The following is an 18831-nucleotide window of genomic DNA, read 5'->3' as shown; positions in this document are numbered from 1 at the left end:
AAAGCCATTTAATAATTCGAGCATTTCGTTCAACGATACTAGGTGGATCGTTAACTCTTTGATTAAAATCGTCATTACCCATACCAATGCTACAATTATTATTTTGCCATTGACTACCCTGATTTGCCTGATTATTTCCAATCCAAGAATAAAGACCTGACGCAGAGTCGACCGAGCTAACACTATCGAAGAATACAGGTGACGAAGATTTTGAATCGGGTTCAGTGATAAGTTGATAATTCTCTAAATCTAAACCCAAATAATCAAAGAAATTCTCCAACAGTGTTACCGAACGCGGTGCACGTGCTGATAACTTGCACGTTCTACCATTATCTTGCCTCCAATAACGATCGCTTATATCAGATTTTGATCTTAAAATTGGTCTACCACGTCCTTCCTTCCAACCATCTGAGAATCTATCATGAAAATAAATATTATTTGTTGAATCTTCAATGAACAAAATTATATAATAAATAATACATCCAGTGATGCCATTTATAACGAGAGATATAGTTCTTAATATTAGAGTGAAAGACAAAGTACCTAGAGTTACAAGTAGGACTGTAATCAGTTTGACTCTCGCTGCTTTCAGTATCAGAACTATAATGTCTCAAGACAGAAGGTGGTGTACCACTGGCATAACTGCCCTTTCTCGAACGATTTTTATCAGTCGAATGTTGGGTCGATGCACCACTGTCTCTACGTACGTGAGTCCAATAATCCTGTCGATATTAAGACGATATCATTCGTTAACGAGAAAATTTCTTACGCTAAATAAATAAGAGTGATTGACGATGAGAAGAATATAATACCTGTAACCTTGGTGGTGGTTCACTACGATGAGTACAATGCCCAGAGGATCCACCAGAATCTCTTGCGGTAGCGCCATGGCTCAATTTACTTGAGCCAGACGATTTCTGTGTTCTGCCACCGGATGATAGAACACTACTGGCATCCCCACCGCCAGAGCCAAACGAACGTCTGATGTGACGCGTACTGAAGGACGTTCGATAATAAACATTTTTTCAATACAATACGTTTTCTTTCTCAATACGTTTTCTTTCTTCCCTCTTCTCAAGCAATCAATAAAAAGGATTGATCCCAATAATATAATACCTGCGATAATAGACAGCATCACGTTTGAAACTATGTTCGGAATAATCCGAACTAGTCTCGCAATCTGGACAATTGTTAGCTCCATAATGATGTCCAAGTAGTTTGGCAGATGATTTTGTCGACGTACGAGGCGATAACGAAGCTCGACGATGCGTACTGGTGTGAAGATCAGGCAAAGATTTATGACAAATTGTGTTCTCTGCCGATGGAGAAGTTATGGATTTTCTGCTTGCTGGACCAGACGTATGAGAATGCGAATTACTTCGACCAAATTTGAAGCGAATGTCTGGCGGTGTACAATGCTATAGAATATAAACATTGGAATGAATAATCCCCAATATATTTAATATATCTGTTATTTCTCAATTAATAATTAATATGATGTATTCTTGAAATCTTCTTTACCAACGCACGGTCATCGTCTCGGCAGCCAGGCGATAAGCTGCCAGGTGAATATTTGAACTTTTCCTCCCGGGTGACAACACCGTTCGTCGTTTGAAGGCATCCCTGAGTTGGGCTTTCCGGAAAGAAGACGTTCTCCTTGCTATCGGTGTTGAGTAATCTCCGTAATTTTGTCTGCAATTGATCCCCGCTCGTAACACTCGGTGGCCCTGAAATAGTGCGCCGCTGCGGAAGAGGGACTAAGCGTGGGCTCTTTGGTGGCAGCGCGGGTGGCAGTGTTTGTTGAGGACTCAAAATCCCATCTGCTGATAAATACAATCGAGGATAAGCTATTATTATGATTGTAGTATATGTAGCATAACAAGAAATACGATCATGATTTATCATTTCAATAGGATCAATAGTGATTCTTCTTCTTCTTCATCTCCAAACTTGTTAATAAATACTTCATCGTTGATCGATCAGATCTACATGGATACAACAAAGAAATATTATTTGTAAATAGGATACTTCAACGGCCGATTTTGATACATATAATACACGATTATTGGCCAATTAAACGAAGAACAAATCGATCAGAAGTTCAGAATCGATAGATCTCCTAAGTATTTGGATAAAGAAGGAGGAAAAATATTTTATACTTCTATCTTGATCATGACACGTGGCCCAACAACAGGGTGGCGTTACAGGATTAGATATTTGTGACGGCGAGGGTGATTGTATCGAGCACGGTACAGCTGTATTTCCACACTTCCTAAGTAACCTAGGTGGTGCACTAGATGCACTTAGTTGAGATACTTGAAGATGCCCGCTATTCTTGAGTTCCTGTTTCCGATCCAGCACGGTCTCGCTTTTCACGTAAAATGCTTTCGTCTCTTGCAATAATTCCACTGCACTCTTACGTTTTCCTACGAACAATAATTATCATCGTCATTAGTTTCTTAAGTAATTTCATTTCCGTTCGTCATAAACTAGAAAAAGTAGGACAACGATTCGACGAAACAACGGACATTGCTTATCCTGATAATGAAAAGGAACGATTTCTAACATGTTCATATTGTACATATAATAATAACAATAATAATAATAATAATAATAATAATAAAGTGTTTCATTCGAAAGAACATAAGAATTGGCAAAAGAACGAGTTATAAGATTTCGGGATAAGGGCAACGACAGTCAGTTTGTTCGTATTTTCATAAGGCCATTGCAATATTCATCAAAAGAGACTTTTACAAAAGAATCTTTAGCATGGTGAAATACAATAGTAGTTTTAACATTAAGAATACTAGATTTCGAGCCAAGTATACGTGTGTATATGTACATATGCGCGTGTGTATATATATATATATATATATATACCGGTCGTTTGAGAAAAACGAGAATGAGAATATACCAAAGACTTCCATTTCTCTGGTAAGAAGAACATTTTCGTTTGGATTTGAAAGAACGGACGACGAAGGTGCCGCCTGCTTTTGATTATCCTAGAAATACACCCTTCTTCCCTTTGCGTTTATATATTTACAAGTGGAATATGTCGAAAGTTTCTTTTTTTTTTTTACTATTACTGCCGTTGCTGTTGCTACCGCAAACCAGAGACATGGGGCTTTCACTCGAGTATAGAAACATTTTCATTCATCGTGTCCACATATAGACATATATACGTACGTATATATACATTCATAAAAATATAATTATAACAATTTTTCTTCTTTATATATTTGAATCAACTACCTGTGTGATCAACGTGCCGATGATGATTTCTAACGTAAGGTGGTGTTGGATCCCTAGCTTGAATATCCCAATACGAATTACGACTATTTCCGAAATTATTCACTCTTTGCTGTTGCGAAGGCGAGGATTGCTTACAGGGCAACCTGGCCATGGCGATCATCATCTTTCCTATTCGACGCGCTGTAAATCGATTACGTTAGCGGTCCTCGTCTTATTCTGATACGTCGTCGCTTCGACCCCATTTTTTGCCGATCTTCCGCACTCTGCAACACATATAATCGATCCATTAATCAGGAATACAATTAATTATTAAAGATATCAAAATATTTGCTATACTTTAACAATTATTAGGAACAAAATGCCGTCCATTATTCTCAGGCTTGTAACACATTAAGTTTCTCTCTCTCTCTCTCTCTCTCTCTCTCTCTCTCTCTCTCTCTCTCTCTCTCTCTTTCTCTTATATTCTGAAAGAATATTTTTCCCAGCATAATATTATCCTACTCTATGCCGCTCATCATGGTCTCTATCATTTCCAAGAAGACCATTGCGACACTCGTGAGGCCGAATATTTCCAATGGAAACTAGGATTCTGTCTTTTTATGTATCCAACCGTCACAGATTGTTTTATGAAAAATAACGAACGATAACGATGAATTGAATTCAAGGAGAAAGGTCATCGAGTTAGCCATTATTTGAAATATCGGATATATTTGGATGAATAGACACAGAAAAGAGAGGAAGGGAGGGGAGGAGGAAGAGAGAGAGGACTGAAGTGACATCAAGAGAGTAAAAGTAAACGCATTTATGAACAACGAATGATCGACATTTATGTGACAACAACTTGTCAAAAAAATCATCAACGGTTTAATTATTATATCACATTGATAAAAAGGTTAAAATGTGTGAAACGTTATCTCATTGATTCGTTTCTCATTGAACCTTAAAAAAAGAATTAGTTCAAACAAAATGTTACCTTCAGAAAAATATATTCAATTTGATAAGAAACGATTTGATATATTTTGATGGGGCTATAAATTTAGTTTCCTTTCGATTAATTCGTATCCCGTTAAAAAAATCTTTGAGAATTTAAAAAGGATGATGAGGCTGGATATTGCAGGATCACCTTGACCTTGGTACACAAAGAGGTAGCACACGTGCCGTTTTACGATATCGACTTGCTGTCAGAGAGTTCCGGTTTGTAGCGCCCGCGACCGGACACATTAGGAGGACTCCCACGGTTGGGACTCTCGAGTTTTGTCGAAGCTTTGCCACCGAATGTGGAAGAGACAAGCGCAGAGAAGTGCTTTTCATTCATCACACGCTTCTTCTTCTTTTCACTTTCAGACTTTGTTCTTTTCTTTTCTTTTTTCTTCTTTCTTCCTTACTTTTCTATCGCGTGTAATCCCCTTTTAATCATACTTTTCTTACTCGCATGATCTTCGATAAATGAATTTCGTTCCTAATTCCTTTCCCTTTCGAAAGAAACTTACTTTCATTCTGAAATTAACCAATAAGCTGTTAAGGATTCAAATTTATACGAAAAATTAAGTGACGTAATCGTTTCAGCCAATAACGATTCAGGATACAACTATCGCCATTATTAAACTTGAAGAATAGCCAATCACAATAAAGAGTAATAACAAAATTGCAATATTTGAATTTTTTATGTGATTATAATAAATCGAATATGGATTTAATATAGAAATAATTACCAAGTTGAAACGATGAACCAATTGAAATAATTATACTATAAGGAATATAAATTTATGTAAACGTATGAAATAAATTTCATAATTCAGATCATCTGTCTCTTAGAAAATTTGTTTCTTAAAGATTTCTCTAATAGACCATCTTTCAAACTCGATACAAAAGTTGATAAAACACGTTACCATGACGTAGGTATTTGACGTATCTATTGTTCGTACATAAATCGGAATAATACAGAGACGAGACAATCTATCTCACTACTTTCCTGAGCATCTCCTTTCGACGGACGACGAATCGCTATTTCTACAATGCGTTTGACATTGAATCCGCGTATCGTGCCGTTATACCGTGAACAAAGAGAGAAGAAAAATCTTGCGACGTTGAATAGGGGATTCCTCGCGAAAGATTTCGTGATACATAATGTGCAAACTAAACACTGACATTTTAACAAAGCTGAAATTGGTGTAACTGGGTCTCCAAGGAAAATAACAAAACGAAAGAAAATATTCTTTTAAAAAAGACAATATAAGCCATTAGATGGTTTATAACGATTTCGAAAAATCGTTGAATTATTTTAATTATAGTCGCATTTTCAAATGACCTTAATTTTAAACGTATAAATAAAAACCAAGTAAACGTTCAATGACGTAAGAGAATTATGTTATATTCGATATGCTTTACATCTTCTCCGGCAGGAAAGCGAGGGGGTGAATATAAACTCTCGCTGGATGAGCTAGGAAAAGGCCAGGCGTGAAAAACGGATATCGAAAATGTCACGGTCTCCTTTTTTTTCTCTGAACGACCTTGACTATAGGAGGGCTTCCGGCGCTTCCAGGATGTCTGGGACGATGCTATGAATAGAGGAAGAAATGATATTTTCCAAGTGTCTCGATCAACGAACAGTATTACGTTCGTTAAAAATGAAGCTTGAAAAGTAGACCAATCGGAACACATATTGTGCTCGTATCTCGACTATTTCAAACGCCATTTTGTCTTTTCCAACGCGAATTACGTGCAAAAGGATTTTGTGAAATAAGACCTTGCACCAACATAATTTGATATAAAGCGATATTAAAACGAAATTACGTTTTCAAGAGACATCGCAAAGAAGAGGAAACAAATAAATGGAGAGAGATGCTATACAACACTCGACAAGACTATCCCGAGTCAAGCGGTTATCATTCCTGTCAAAGATAAAAGATACGAAGAGGGCAAAACAGAGAATAAAAACTGGCCAATGAGAAAGTCTCTCTTTTTTTTTCTTTTTTCTTTTTTTTTTCTTTTTTTTCCTTTCTTTTTCATCTACAGCTTTAGGCCTTAACGCATAAATCGTATAAGAATCCTGGTATAATCGATGCTCGAATACAAGGTGAAACGAAGCGGAATGCCGTTTGTGAATAAAAAAGAAAAATGTATTATAACCGGAAATAAAATTCTTCCGCGTACATTACTCTTTTCATATTAATGTCACTTTAATATTATAATATACATTTTTACCTACAAACTGAACGAAACTTCGAATTTAAGCTTGAAACTAAAGAAACGCAAATAAAATTGTAAAAAAGAAATATCCGTTTGTCGGATGAACGGGCGAATTAGGCGTCTAACTAATTAGGCATTTATTAAATATTAATTTGGGCATTTGTAAAATTGTTCAAACAGCTGTTGAGCGACGATTGTTCTCAGTCATAAGGAACGTTATAAGACTTTAATTTGCAAAGTCACGCGTCGATGGAGTCATCTGTTCGACGAATGAAACGAAACGAATGCATTCGTGAATTCACCGTCCAAGTGAGAATTCTTCTTAGGAAATAAAATTGATGTAGAAAAAATTTTCAAATTACAAATCTCCCGCGATATATTAAAAAAATATATAAAAATATATTAAAAAAAAAAAAAATATACATATATATATATATCCTATTTGGATCCTATTCTTGAAATATATTCTGTTCATCGATTATAAGTTTATAGTACGTCGTTTCGATCGACGTACATCAACCCCAGAGATGTTAAGTAAGTCGTGCTGAGACGAACGAGTTGACCTGTACGCGAAACACGACTGCGATGGCAACGAAAGGGATGGAGGGTGTAAACGTATGTTTATGGTTCATTGATCGAAGGGCAACAAAGCTTTCCTACTTTGCTTCTACACATTTCTTATTATGATGGATTCTAAAGCCGAGCTTTCCTATCAACCACCACCTTTTAAAATCGGCTCTTTTATCTCAAATATACTTATGCGTAACATTAAATTACAATAAATATGTTAATAATAATTAAATAATAAATTCAATGTCATAATTCAGTATAATTCGCATACAGTATACTTTACTACTTAGATATAGTAAAGTTAAACGATAGATACTCCCGAGCAATATAAATCAACATAAAATTGAGATAACAACAATAACACGGTGAACGATAATTAAATTCTAATCTCAAACTTTCTTTTTTGACAGATTAATTAATCGATCAAATATATACCAATAAATAAAAATTAACTTCTTTATGAAAATACTACATATTGAAAATTTCTATACGCACGCAAATACAAACGTATATAGGAGGAACGTGTCGCTTACGGAATGTTTCGACCTTGAATCTAACTAGATAGACAAAATCAATGAAGAAAACAGGAAGTATCGTTGAACGCAAACGAAACTTTATATATTATGTTACTATTTAAACTTATAATTAATATATATTTGTAATGTTGGATTATATTGTTTGGAAAAAATATCTTAAAGTGGCATCTCTTTCAAATTGCTTTTTTACTACCACTTCGTTTAAAGTTTCATTATACTCGAATCAATTGCAACCAATTGAGATCAATCTCGACGTAACGAATACGCATATTCATACTTAATTGAAGAGTAATGTTTCGTATTTCTAAATACGAAGATCTTACACGTACTTGGTTTTATCAATTAAAATATAGAACGAACAATTTCATTAATAATATACTTGAATACCATTTAACAGTTCTATCATTTCAATCCTAATTACTGGAGGGAGGGGGGGGGGAGAAAAAAAAGAAAAAAGAAAAGAAAAAAAAAAGGGAAAAAGGAAAAATAGATTAACAAATTCGATAAATCAAAATTGGCGCCATTGTTACGTTCGCAATCTAATAGAGATTATCGATAAATAATTATAATAATAATAATAACAACAAGAATAACAAAAATAATAATAACAATACGATAATACTAATAATAATACTATTACTACTACTGCTACTACTACTACTACTACTACTAATAATAATAATAATAATAATAATAATAATAATAATAGTAATAATAATAGTAATAATAATAATAAGACAGTTGCGCCCTTAAAAAGGCGATAAGATGAGAAAATTGGAAATAATCCTATAAAAGGCACCATAGAAATATGGTAAAACATTAGCAACGATAAAATAACCTTTACTTACGAAGGATGTTGCAGCGTCAGCATTCCCTCCACAGCAAAAAAGGGCCCACAAGTGTACGCATTTGCGTGAGGACGAATACGAAAGAGAACCAAAGGAACACTGATTTTACATCTCAAACGATATATATACATTTGTATGAGATAGTAGACCGTTAAACACGGCAGATAGAACTCCTGCTTCAATCGTGGTGCGCGCGCGTGTGTGTCTGTGTCTGTGTGTGTGTGTGTGTGTAGATGTGTTGACTTCTCTAACGAGAAAAATGAATATTATAATACTATTATCGTACCGAGACTGAGATAATCACTCTCTCACGTTAATACCACAAACTATTACGTTTGACATAATTTACTTGATGAACCTGCGTCTAATTTTACCGGACGTAGGATAATAACGAACGAGCTAATGTATCGAAAACGATGCAAATAGGAAGTTGATGGGGGAGGGGAAGTGAAGGAACTGAATGACAATAACAATGCTACTTAACGATCATCACATTCACGAATGACTGGCCAGACTGATCTGATCTGGATTACGTTCTCGAACGAATCCCCCCACCCCCCGCACTACCGTGGAATCCTCGCGCATGCGCAATTACGACAAAGCTTCTCATTGGTTATACACGCACAGGAGCGTGTATACTCGATCAAAGAAGCGGTAGTTCGTGCGCCCTTGTAAATCTTCCATATGAAATTAATTTGTACAATACTCTTTAGAGATAATAGGATATTAATATTCAATTATTAATCGTTATTATATTATTTATGGTTAATTAGGAAAAAAATGTTTGATTAATTTTGGAGAATAAAATTTACAATGAAATATCAAGGATTTATACAAAATCTGTGATTGGTAGATTTCGGACGAATAATAAAAGCTATTTCTTTTCTGACTGTCGTCACATTAGTTCTTTCTATATTAGACATATCTATAGACCTGCTTATGCGATAGCATATTTCTTTAAATATATTTCTTAATTATCACCTGTCCGATCATTTCGTTAACAAACGAAATTATTAAAGCTACTATTAATAATTGATATTATTTATATTTGAAGTAAAAGGAGAAAAAGTTGTATAAGACAAAATGGACAGTGATATTCCTTTGATATATGGACTTGAATTTCAAGTATGCTTTCCTAATAATGTCCCTTAATAATTTAATCTTTCAATATGTATTAGTAATTTATAATTATTTATATTATAGACTAGAGCACTATCAGCACAGACTGCAGAAACTGATATCGTTAGATTTCTAGTAGGAACTCAATCGTTAAAATTTACTAACAATCAAGTACATTTAGTTGAACTTAACGAAGAGACCAATGGTTTAAACACACAGATATTTCAACATCCGATAGGTGAAATATGGTCGTTGCAAGCATCGCCGACTGAACCTTCTTTATTTATTACATGTTACAACAGTTTAAATGGTATTTTCTTGAATTAGCTTGATCTACCTACGTAGAAACGTAAAATGAACATCGAATATATTTTTTCAATTGAAAAATTGTTTAGATGAAGGAACATGCCAAATGAAAGGAGCCCTTTGGAAATTACCTGAAATTAAAGAATATACGAATGACAGTATACAGTTGGATATGCTAGCTGAAATTGACACAACAAAATATGGTACTGACTTGAAAACTATTGCATATCATCCTATGGACGGTGCAAAAGCTATATCGGTTGTAGACAATCACTTTGCTCTGTGGGACCTGGCTAATAGTAAACCGCAAGTAAATATAAATATTCATTGCATTTACAAATTGCATAAACTTTCACAATCTTAGTCATATAATATAGGTCATAGTATCAGGTATATTGTCTGGGAAAAATCTACCACGTTTCACAACTGGTAAATGGAATCCTCACAATGGGTGCAATCAATTTGTAACGCTAGATGAAAATAATATTCAAGGTTGGGATTTAAGAGCCCCGTCTGATCCTTCGTGGATAATTTCGTCTGCGCATTCGCAGATAATTAGGTAAACATATAAAAAAAAAAAAAAAAAAAAAAAAAAATGAAAGAATAACGTTTCCTTCTTTTATATATGTCAAAATAATAATGGATAAAAATATTTTATCATAGAGATTTAGACTTCAACGTGAATCGGCAATACTTCTTGTCTACCTGTGGTGATGATGGATATATGAAATTCTGGGATATACGAGTACCAAATGAGCCTGTCTTATCGCGTATGGAACATTCTCATTGGGTTTGGAATATAAGAATCAATCGTTTTCACGATCAATTGGTTTTAACATCTAGCAGCGATTCTAGAGTTATTTTATATAGCATCGTATCTATTTCTTCCGAACCATACGGGCATATAGTTTCACCTGAGGATGATAACGGACAAGCTGATGAAATGTGTCAAAAAGATAAGTATGTAATATTTTTACCTTATACTTTATCTAATAATATATAATATTAAATTTTAATTATAATTAAATAAATATTTTAGATTAGAAGACGGAGTTGTCGAGAGGTATGAAGAACACGAGGATAGTGTATATGCAGTAGAATGGTCCTCTGCCGATCCTTGGACATTCGCTTCGTTGAGTTATGACGGTAGATTAGTAATTAATAAAGTCCCACGCAAATACAAATATCGAATAATTCTCTAAATTATATGTAATATTTATTAGATGGCTTAAAAATATTTTTAAATTTTATATTTAATTGATATCATTATAATAATATTAGCAAAATTATATCTAATATCTATTTGTATATAATTTATATTTGCATATAAATACAAAGAAGAAAACTTTTTATGAATTTTCTATTATTATTATATTACAATCGTTCCGATATCCTACTAGCAATATTCCTTAAATGGCCATAAACTTTAGATGGCGGACTTCCTAAAATCAAATTACAAATAGCTCTGCGAGCCAATTGTATATTTTGAAAGGAACCAAGAATGTGAATTTTACTATCGGCTAAGACTATTCTTGTTTTTGTTACATTTTCTATAGTGAATTTTGTTCTCCCTCCTTTCCCTGCTAATCTTCCTATAGCTCTAGATAAATGATCGCTTTTTAACGGTTTTACATCCTGAACCTCAAACGTCTCTACAAATAAATCATCTAAACGTAATAGAGCTAATGCATCCTCTACTTCGAAACCATATATGAAAGCTTTCACAAAATCTGCACCTTTTTGAAGATTAGAAATATCTGCAGTTTCAGGAGCAGTACGGATCTCTACATTTCTTGTTTTCAGATTAAAACGTATCTGTAGTTGTAAATGTTCAACAATAGGAGTAAATATCTTCATCCAATTATCCTTAAGCGGGGTATATCTATGGGCAGGTACGGGTATCTACAAAATATCTACCATTTAAATACTTTCTTAAAATTAATTCATATCATTAATAATATATTATCAAAATGTACCTTTCGAAATTCACCACGTCGTACTATTCTGGCTCTTTTTGTACGCGATGCAGACTTAATCTTTCCCTCAATGCCATTCATTACTTCGACCTATTAAATGATATTAAATAATAAATTAATGTTAAAGCAATAAATGAAGGAAATATTGTAAGATAAAAATGAGAATATTAAGAAATAAATGAAAGACAATGAACACGATAGAATATAACCTCTTTTACATACCTCCATATCATTATCCTCCGCTTCTCGTTTCTTTCCTTTCTTATCTGCGTTTGCCATATCGAAGTATTTCTTTTTTCTTTCTTTTATACGTCAACGTAAAATTATAACCTTTCGAAACTGTATATAAATGGATTTATATTAAAAAACACATATTTGATATTGTAACGCCAACTTTGTAACAATCCATGTGCTTCTAAATTGATACACGGCCGCCATGTTTCATTAACAATCTATAAAATCTCGATGCTAATTGGCTACTCTTCATAACGCAAATAAATAATTATTCGACGTTCATTAATTACTCGTTTTCATCAAATTAACATCATAATCTGATTAATAACTTCGTTCTCAATTATTTTATAGCAAAAATCATTAATATGTGCGAGTAATGTTTGTACGTAATAAGGATATTACCAGCCAATGATATTTCTTTAGAAATAAATAACCAACCAATCACAGCAGTTCTCACATTACTGGTACCACACACTCCACACATACACACAGTAAATTAAACAGATTCCTAATTATTTATTATTTCATAATAGGACAATTGTTCATTATTATGTAATAACTTTCGATTATATTTTAGCGTGTTAATGGTTGTATACGTTAATACATTTCGAAAATATTACTTTATTCATTAAACTTAATTTAAACATTATACTTAATAACACATTGCAGACCATAATTAAACTGACAGGTTGGATTAAATGATTTCTTAAAGAAATGTAGTGAACATATTTTCAATTGAATATTTAATTATTATTATTATTAATTAATGAGATTAAAAAATCGAAGCTAGATAAGAATTAAATTTGAAGAGAAACGCTGGCGATCGATCGTGTCCATTAATTAATATCCGATCTTTTCTATCGAATCGAAAAATACGTGAATCGTATCTTTTCTAAACTGTAGTAGGATACTAATTTATTCTGGAACTTAAGATTTTTTTACAAAAACATCGTTGTTTGTATCCTACGAAATTTCATTATGCAAAAAAAAAATAAACATTTGTTTTACGCAAGAAATAGATCAACATTTGATAATTTACATCAGGAATTTTCACGTTTGCAGAGAGATTTTCTTCTTTATTCAATGGTATAAATAAAATTCAATACGACAGTTAAACATATGTATTAACGGTACGACTTCTGGTACCGTGCTCTGGCTCCCGGACCACCAAACTTTTTTGGTTCGCATCTCCTTGGATCTGCGACTAGAAGAGTACGATCGTATTGTATTAGAATATCTTTCACTTCCTTCTTACTTGCTTCGTCGACATCTGCAATGCAATATATACGAATATTGTGAAATAATACATAGATAAATGAAAATAAAAGATATAGTTAAGCATATAATTCACTTACATTTCTGATAATAAGCTACAAGAGCTTTCGAAATAGCTTGACGAATGGCATAAACTTGTGCCACATGACCACCTCCATTTACTCTAACTCTAATATCTACACCAGCAAATTTCTCCTAGAAAGTTACAAGTATGCATTAACGCAATTGTAATTCGCACGCGAGAATCACTTTGTAATAATCTTACAATTCTTTCAACTATCAGAATAATTGAACATTATTGAATAAAGTCAAAATTCAGAAGTATCCAACGTTTTTTAACTTTAATTTATAATTAGGCATTCGGTCTAATATCAATCTATCATTACAATGGACAAATATCGAACTTGTTTATTACCTTTCCAAGGAGCAAAATAGGTTCTTGTAATTTGTATTGCAAAACACGCGGTTCAACCAGTTCCAATGGTCTTCCATTTACCCGAAGATTTCCACGGCCTCGTTTGCAATATGCAACTGCAGTTGCACTTTTCTATAAATGAAAAATATTTATTAATAATAGTTTATAACAAACATATTATGGCGCGTTACCTTGCGTCCGAAGACTTGCACAGAATGGATCGGTTCTTTTTGTTTCTATGAAGAAATCAGTATATAATATGTTTTTATTATTTTCATAGAAAATTAATTAAATATTGTTGATCAAATTTATCAAGAAATTTAAATAACTCACCTTCTGCATTATGTCAAGCACGTGTACTTTCTTGGCAAAGAACTACGTGAAAGAAAGTAGATCCGTTAGCTGTGAAGCGGCTTGTCCCTATGAGTCACTACGTTAGTCAAAAGTATAAATAATAATAATGATGAAAATAATAATAATAATAATAATAATAATAATAATAATAATAATAATAATAATATCATAATTAAAATAAAACACACACGCGCGCGCGTGTCACAATTTAAATATGTTTTATATTCATAGCTGGCTGTGTTATAAATTTACTTCATCAATGATTAAATATAATATTGTTTGAATTTCGCGCCTGAAACTTTCAATTATCGTCACAGTGTGGCGCTTATGTCGACCTTGTATAGACGTAATGTTTTTATAGCGCTTCATATTTTTGAAAATTATTTAAATTGATAATTTCGTTTTTGATGGAATAGCGCAATAAACAAAGTTAATATTTAAACAATAATTCGTTATATCTTCTTGTGCTCGATATCGTTTGATTAAATAAAATATATGAATGTTTCATATATTTCATTGAAAGATAAAAGTGAGAGTAACGGTGTTGATGAAGTAAATTGCAACTGTTTAATTTTAACTTTCTAATTCAATTAAAAAAGCATTACTATAATGTCTCCAGCGAGATTAACTAGAAATAATGAAAATGAATTTGAATATCCAAGGGCGAAAAAAAGAAAGACTAGTATTCACGACAGAAATGTTAATGGCTCGATAGTAAGGTTAGACAATACCAGCTTACACGCATTTGATACATCTTTTTTGAATGATTTTAATTCAATAAATTCATCCAAAAGTCCTGAGATATTAATGGAAAATGATATGATAATAAAAGCAGAAATATTAGATTCTATTACTATTAAAAATGAAAATGAAGAAATCGATTCAATCGAATCAAAAGATAATAAATGTGAGATATCTGAAAGAATCATTAAACCTACGAGTAAAATGACCTCTCCTACGAAAGCTAAACGAAACAAAAGGATTAATGATGTCTTAATCGAGGAAGAAAAAAATATTATGAAAGAGTCACGAGATATAGGAGAAAGTGTAGAAATATCGGACGATGATAAGGAGGTTAGTATTATCAATAGTACTTTTTTGAAAATAACATTTAGAATTGTTCCATTTTGATATCGTTAGAAATTAGAAAATTTACATGTTAAATTGATGCACGAAGTACTACCTCAACATAAAATTGAAAGTAATGCCGGATGTCGTGGACCAAAGGATCATGAAAAAAAATTATTTGAAAAGTATGGACCGCTTCGTAAAGGTACTTACTCCTTGCAAGAAGATGAAATTATCAAAAAAAATTGGAAAATGTTTTGCAAAGTATGTTTCTTTTGTTACAAATAATTATTAGAGTTTTCCGATAAAGGAAGGTTCAATCGTTTATCAAATTTCTACAGGTTCACAATTGGAAGGAAGATAATGTAAAACCATTCCTGTCGTTAAAACATAATGGTAAATATTATATACGCAGTTTTGAGGAACGACAAAAATTTGTTCAATTTTTAGCTAATGGATTATCATGGAGAACTTTGTATAGTGTATATTGGCGGTTCAAAAATTTATATCACAATCGTATCTGTCAAAGGTATAAAAATATGTTTTGTAATTGACAAACTCTGTAAATTAATAATTGTAAAAGTAATAAATGTATATTTCAGATATAGTCCTGAGGAGGACGAAAAGATTATAACTTATGTAGAGAAGAAAAAGAATAATCTTAATAAGCATAAAGTTTTTTCTGATTTATCTAGAATATTGAATCGTTCTAAGCAATCAATCTGGATGCATTATGAGTTTATTATAAAAAAGCGCAACGTCGAGGAGGAGAGTATGTATATTTTTTTTTTCCTTTTCGTTAACAAAAGTAACCCGAATGTAATTAAATATTTTATTATGTTCTTATCATTTAACGTCTATAGATATTTATGTACTGAAACCAGTGTGGACATTATCATTAATTAAAAGATATATTAAAAAATTAGTTCGATTAACGTTATGCGACGATATACAAGAATTGAAAAATGCTATTATCCCAAAGGTAATTTGGAAAGAGTTAGAAAAGAAATTAAATATAGATCATAAAACGCTGAAAAACTTTTGGGTACTACAATTGCATATGCAACTATTTTGTCCAAATATCATTTATATGAATGATGTTAAAATACAATTGATAGAGTAGTAAGTAATTATGAAAAATGGTCTCTATGCGATAATACAAAAAAATTATTTAAATGTACTTTATGTATGTAATATTATTTCGTTATAGTATGTTTGAGAAAGGAATAGCGGATAGTAGAGAAATAGTATGGTCAAATCTTGTTAAGTACTTCGATGGAATGACTTCTTCGTTTCTAAATAAAACATTTGTCTATCTCATGAAGGAATTTGACGTGAAAAAATATAGAAGGAAAAGTTTTTTGGGTAATCGACAATCGCATATATTACGCGTACATCATTAAGATCTGTCTGGGATATTAATTTAATGAAATTATTTATAACTTTTTTTCAGACGCTATAGAATATTTGTATGAAAAAAAAATATCGGAAATAAAAAACCATAAATTGGATAGATATTTACCTAGAATTCAATATACTAATGGAAATATAGAGATTATTACTGAAGAGAAAATGAATAAACTAGGAGAAAGATGAACGAAGTAACAAATAAATGACTAATAAATAAGATAAATTTTTTATCCAATTTTTCAAATTAAGTAATGCGCATAGTAAAGTAATAATAAATTTAATTGTACATATATTGGGTTGTAACGCATAAATGAATTCAATTGTATTCGATTATAACGCCGCGTCTATACTATAACAAATTTAATTGTGTTACAACCTAATACATACATCAATTTACAATACACACAATCGACCATTTTTGGTAATGACAATATGTTTTGTAGAAGCTAAAAATATGAAATTTATTTTAGAAAATGTGACGATACATTAATCTGTCTCATACCAATTATACGTACATAATCTATTCTTTCTTTTCTTTTTTTTTTTTTTTTTTTTTTTTTTTTTTTTTTTTTTTTTTCCTTTCTTTTCTTTTTTTTTACACAAGCTCATATTGAAATATAATAATACTTTATGTCTTGCTTTTTTTAGATTCTTTCTCAAGCGCCTTTTCCTTTGCCCTTTGATAAAGAGGAATAAGTTTTCCTTCTTTGGCAAGTATTTTAAGTAATTCCATGATAAGAGGAAGGTAGTTGTGTTTTCTTCGTATATTTTCTATTTGATATCGTTTTGATTTTCTTATTTCTTCTTCGATCAATGCCTGTAAACGTTCTAATTCTGCAGGATCACAAACATTTGTTTTTTGACGTTCATAAAGAGTCTTTCTGTCAGTTACTATAGCCATCAAATTGAAATGTATTTCTCCCTCGTTATACCTTTATATAAAAATTTCATTAGAATTCCTATTACAGGTATAATATTTAAAAATTAAGAATTATAAAACTTACTTATTTATACATTTCTGAATGATAGGTTTGGCTGCTTGAACCCACTGATCGCCAACCGGACATGGTCCTAAATCCATAGGTCCATCCTTTAATCCATCAAGTTCATATAATCTACCATCGATTGGCACATAACTCACAAAGTGGAATACGTCGTCGTCTTTGGATGCTTGCTTAGTATCGTACTCGAATAAAGTTTGTCTAGAAATATTTAAAATAAATGAATATATAAGAATGCTTGATCTCAATGCTGCTTGAAGAAAAAAAATTATTAATTTTACCTAGAAAAGGAATTGTGAACTTCTCTGATAACATCGGAATTACTTAAAGCAAGACCACGCATATTTGCATCAAAACTCTGACAAAAGTTTTTAAACTCTTCCAAATTAGGACCCAATGATATATCCGAGTGTTTACAATTTAACAGTACACTCAGTATTGCCTGTGTTGCGCAAGCATTATTTATAACCTATAAATTTGAGTTTTGAGTTAGAAAAAAAAAAATTATATAACCTTGGAACATTATTTGACAAATAGATCATATCATACATATTTTTATATAAATATATAACATTATATTTCAAATATACCTGTTTTGCAAAAAAAATCTTATCTAATCTACTATCTTGCACGATACTTCCTGATGGTTCATCGTCTTGTACCCATTTAAATAGAAATATCAAACCATGAACTGGTCTGAAAAAAAAACATTTTTTTTTATTGCATACAAAATTATCGTTTGATTTATAATACTTGACATGTATTTTCAATAGATTGACATGCAGAGAAACATAGATCTTCTGTAAGATGATAAATATAAAGGCATACTTTAAATTCTCAAACTGCTCGTCGTCCAAACTCCATAATTCTTCGACTTCAGCTCCCTTAACGCCTAAAAACATACACAGGTATAATTAAATCTTATCAGCGGCACAAGTATAAATCAAATATATTCTTTTTATTTTTCTCCTCTAGTCGAAAGTGAAAGGGCAATTCAAAATGAAATTTACACAATAATTACTATTACTACAACATATGTTGTAGTATTTTATAATTATGGAATGTAAAAGATATTGATGTTATTATTTACCAAACTCTTTAATTAATTCCGTAAAAACACCAGGATCACTTTCGATAAGACACCAATTTCCTGCAGAATCGGCCATGTTTTGAAACTCTGATTATAAATTCACCAACATCATTAATTTGCTTGTCACAACGTCCATGCCGGTAATGTAGATCTCAATAAAGTTCGTTAATACGTTAACAGATGTCTCT

At 32.0% G+C, this 18831-nt stretch overlaps 6 protein-coding genes across 10 annotated transcripts in view; 2 read left to right on the top strand and 4 right to left on the bottom strand.

The window, feature by feature from the left end:
* Window positions 1-8917, bottom strand: part of LOC118445256 (uncharacterized) — a 12522-nt gene extending 3605 nt beyond the window's left edge. For 2 of the 3 annotated variants that reach the window (XM_085662573.1, XM_035874438.2), the window contains exons 1-8: window positions 8396-8917; window positions 3253-3515; window positions 2160-2426; window positions 1522-1823; window positions 1117-1418; window positions 813-996; window positions 544-722; window positions 1-416 (exon numbers count right to left, since the gene is read on the bottom strand). The exon at window positions 1-416 is cut by the window's left edge. In XM_085662573.1, the coding sequence (XP_085518699.1) occupies window positions 1-416; window positions 544-722; window positions 813-996; window positions 1117-1418; window positions 1522-1823; window positions 2160-2426; window positions 3253-3415 (1813 nt within the window). In that variant the 5' untranslated portion in view covers window positions 3416-3515; window positions 8396-8917. Of the gene's footprint in view, window positions 417-543; window positions 723-812; window positions 997-1116; window positions 1419-1521; window positions 1986-2159; window positions 2427-3252; window positions 3516-8395 lie in introns of those variants that run through there. The other variant, XM_035874439.2, reaches the window with a different exon arrangement.
* A 387-nt stretch (window positions 8918-9304) lies between these two features.
* LOC118445261 (EARP and GARP complex-interacting protein 1) lies at window positions 9305-11022 on the top strand. The gene is made up of 6 exons (XM_035874451.2): window positions 9305-9520; window positions 9599-9824; window positions 9910-10130; window positions 10198-10379; window positions 10484-10780; window positions 10860-11022. The coding sequence occupies exons 1-6, from the start codon at window positions 9479-9481 to the stop codon at window positions 11020-11022; spliced, it is 1131 nt and encodes a 376-aa protein (XP_035730344.2). The 5' UTR covers window positions 9305-9478.
* Window positions 11015-12264, bottom strand: l(1)G0004 (RNA-binding protein pno1). Of its 2 annotated transcripts, XM_085662512.1 has the most exons (4): window positions 12019-12264; window positions 11797-11886; window positions 11557-11722; window positions 11015-11472 (listed from the first exon to the last, which is right to left on the bottom strand). In XM_085662512.1, the coding sequence occupies exons 1-4, from the start codon at window positions 12073-12075 to the stop codon at window positions 11195-11197; spliced, it is 591 nt and encodes a 196-aa protein (XP_085518638.1). In that variant the 5' UTR covers window positions 12076-12264; the 3' UTR covers window positions 11015-11194. The 2 variants fall into 2 exon arrangements, with proteins under 2 accessions (XP_085518638.1, XP_035730354.1); XM_035874461.2 differs by having other exon boundaries at window positions 11015-11722; window positions 12019-12259.
* An 813-nt stretch (window positions 12265-13077) lies between these two features.
* LOC118445268 (small ribosomal subunit protein uS9) lies at window positions 13078-14155 on the bottom strand. The gene is made up of 5 exons (XM_035874466.2): window positions 14054-14155; window positions 13912-13956; window positions 13721-13852; window positions 13386-13500; window positions 13078-13300 (listed from the first exon to the last, which is right to left on the bottom strand). The coding sequence occupies exons 1-5, from the start codon at window positions 14060-14062 to the stop codon at window positions 13155-13157; spliced, it is 447 nt and encodes a 148-aa protein (XP_035730359.1). The 5' UTR covers window positions 14063-14155; the 3' UTR covers window positions 13078-13154.
* A 247-nt stretch (window positions 14156-14402) lies between these two features.
* Window positions 14403-18025, top strand: LOC118445258 (transcription termination factor 1). 2 transcript variants are annotated; one of them, XM_035874444.2, is made up of 8 exons: window positions 14403-15148; window positions 15215-15406; window positions 15484-15538; window positions 15593-15671; window positions 15745-15914; window positions 16006-16264; window positions 16353-16507; window positions 16596-18025. In XM_035874444.2, the coding sequence occupies exons 1-8, from the start codon at window positions 14684-14686 to the stop codon at window positions 16736-16738; spliced, it is 1518 nt and encodes a 505-aa protein (XP_035730337.2). In that variant the 5' UTR covers window positions 14403-14683; the 3' UTR covers window positions 16739-18025. The 2 variants fall into 2 exon arrangements, with proteins under 2 accessions (XP_035730337.2, XP_035730336.2); XM_035874443.2 differs by having other exon boundaries at window positions 15484-15671.
* Window positions 17181-18793, bottom strand: Uch-L5 (ubiquitin carboxy-terminal hydrolase L5). Its single transcript, XM_035874452.2, has 6 exons — window positions 18644-18793; window positions 18382-18445; window positions 18144-18249; window positions 17835-18022; window positions 17557-17754; window positions 17181-17484 (listed from the first exon to the last, which is right to left on the bottom strand). Exons 1-6 carry the CDS (start codon window positions 18717-18719, stop codon window positions 17181-17183), a joined length of 936 nt encoding a protein of 311 aa, XP_035730345.1. The 5' UTR covers window positions 18720-18793.
* Between the last annotated feature and the right edge of the window lie 38 nt (window positions 18794-18831).

The sequence above is a fragment of the Vespa mandarinia genome, chromosome 18 (genome assembly GCF_050613455.1).
Source record: "Vespa mandarinia isolate Hongniang chromosome 18, ASM5061345v1, whole genome shotgun sequence".
Lineage (NCBI taxonomy): Eukaryota > Metazoa > Arthropoda > Insecta > Hymenoptera > Vespidae > Vespa > Vespa mandarinia.
This window is presented reverse-complemented; position numbering and strand designations above follow the sequence as displayed.

Coding starts and splice junctions, on each gene's coding strand:
- LOC118445261 (XM_035874451.2), top strand. CDS start 9,479: ATGGACAGTGATATTCCTTTGATATATGGACTTGAATTTCAA. Junction 9,825..9,909: donor ATGTTACAACAGTTTAAATG/GTATTTTCTTGA, acceptor AAAATTGTTTAG/ATGAAGGAACATGCCAAATG. Junction 10,380..10,483: donor GCGCATTCGCAGATAATTAG/GTAAACATATAA, acceptor ATTTTATCATAG/AGATTTAGACTTCAACGTGA.
- LOC118445268 (XM_035874466.2), bottom strand. Junction 13,853..13,911: donor TGCAAGTCTTCGGACGCAAG/GTAACGCGCCAT, acceptor TTTCATTTATAG/AAAAGTGCAACTGCAGTTGC. Junction 13,501..13,720: donor CTATTTTGCTCCTTGGAAAG/GTAATAAACAAG, acceptor GTAACTTTCTAG/GAGAAATTTGCTGGTGTAGA.
- LOC118445258 (XM_035874443.2), top strand. CDS start 14,684: ATGTCTCCAGCGAGATTAACTAGAAATAATGAAAATGAATTTGAATAT. Junction 15,672..15,744: donor CACAATCGTATCTGTCAAAG/GTATAAAAATAT, acceptor TGTATATTTCAG/ATATAGTCCTGAGGAGGACG. Junction 16,508..16,595: donor TAGAAGGAAAAGTTTTTTGG/GTAATCGACAAT, acceptor ACTTTTTTTCAG/ACGCTATAGAATATTTGTAT.
- Uch-L5 (XM_035874452.2), bottom strand. CDS start 18,719: ATGGCCGATTCTGCAGGAAATTGGTGTCTTATCGAAAGTGATCCTGGT. Junction 18,023..18,143: donor AGATTTTTTTTGCAAAACAG/GTATATTTGAAA, acceptor TCAAATTTATAG/GTTATAAATAATGCTTGCGC. Junction 17,755..17,834: donor GTTCACAATTCCTTTTCTAG/GTAAAATTAATA, acceptor AAATATTTCTAG/ACAAACTTTATTCGAGTACG.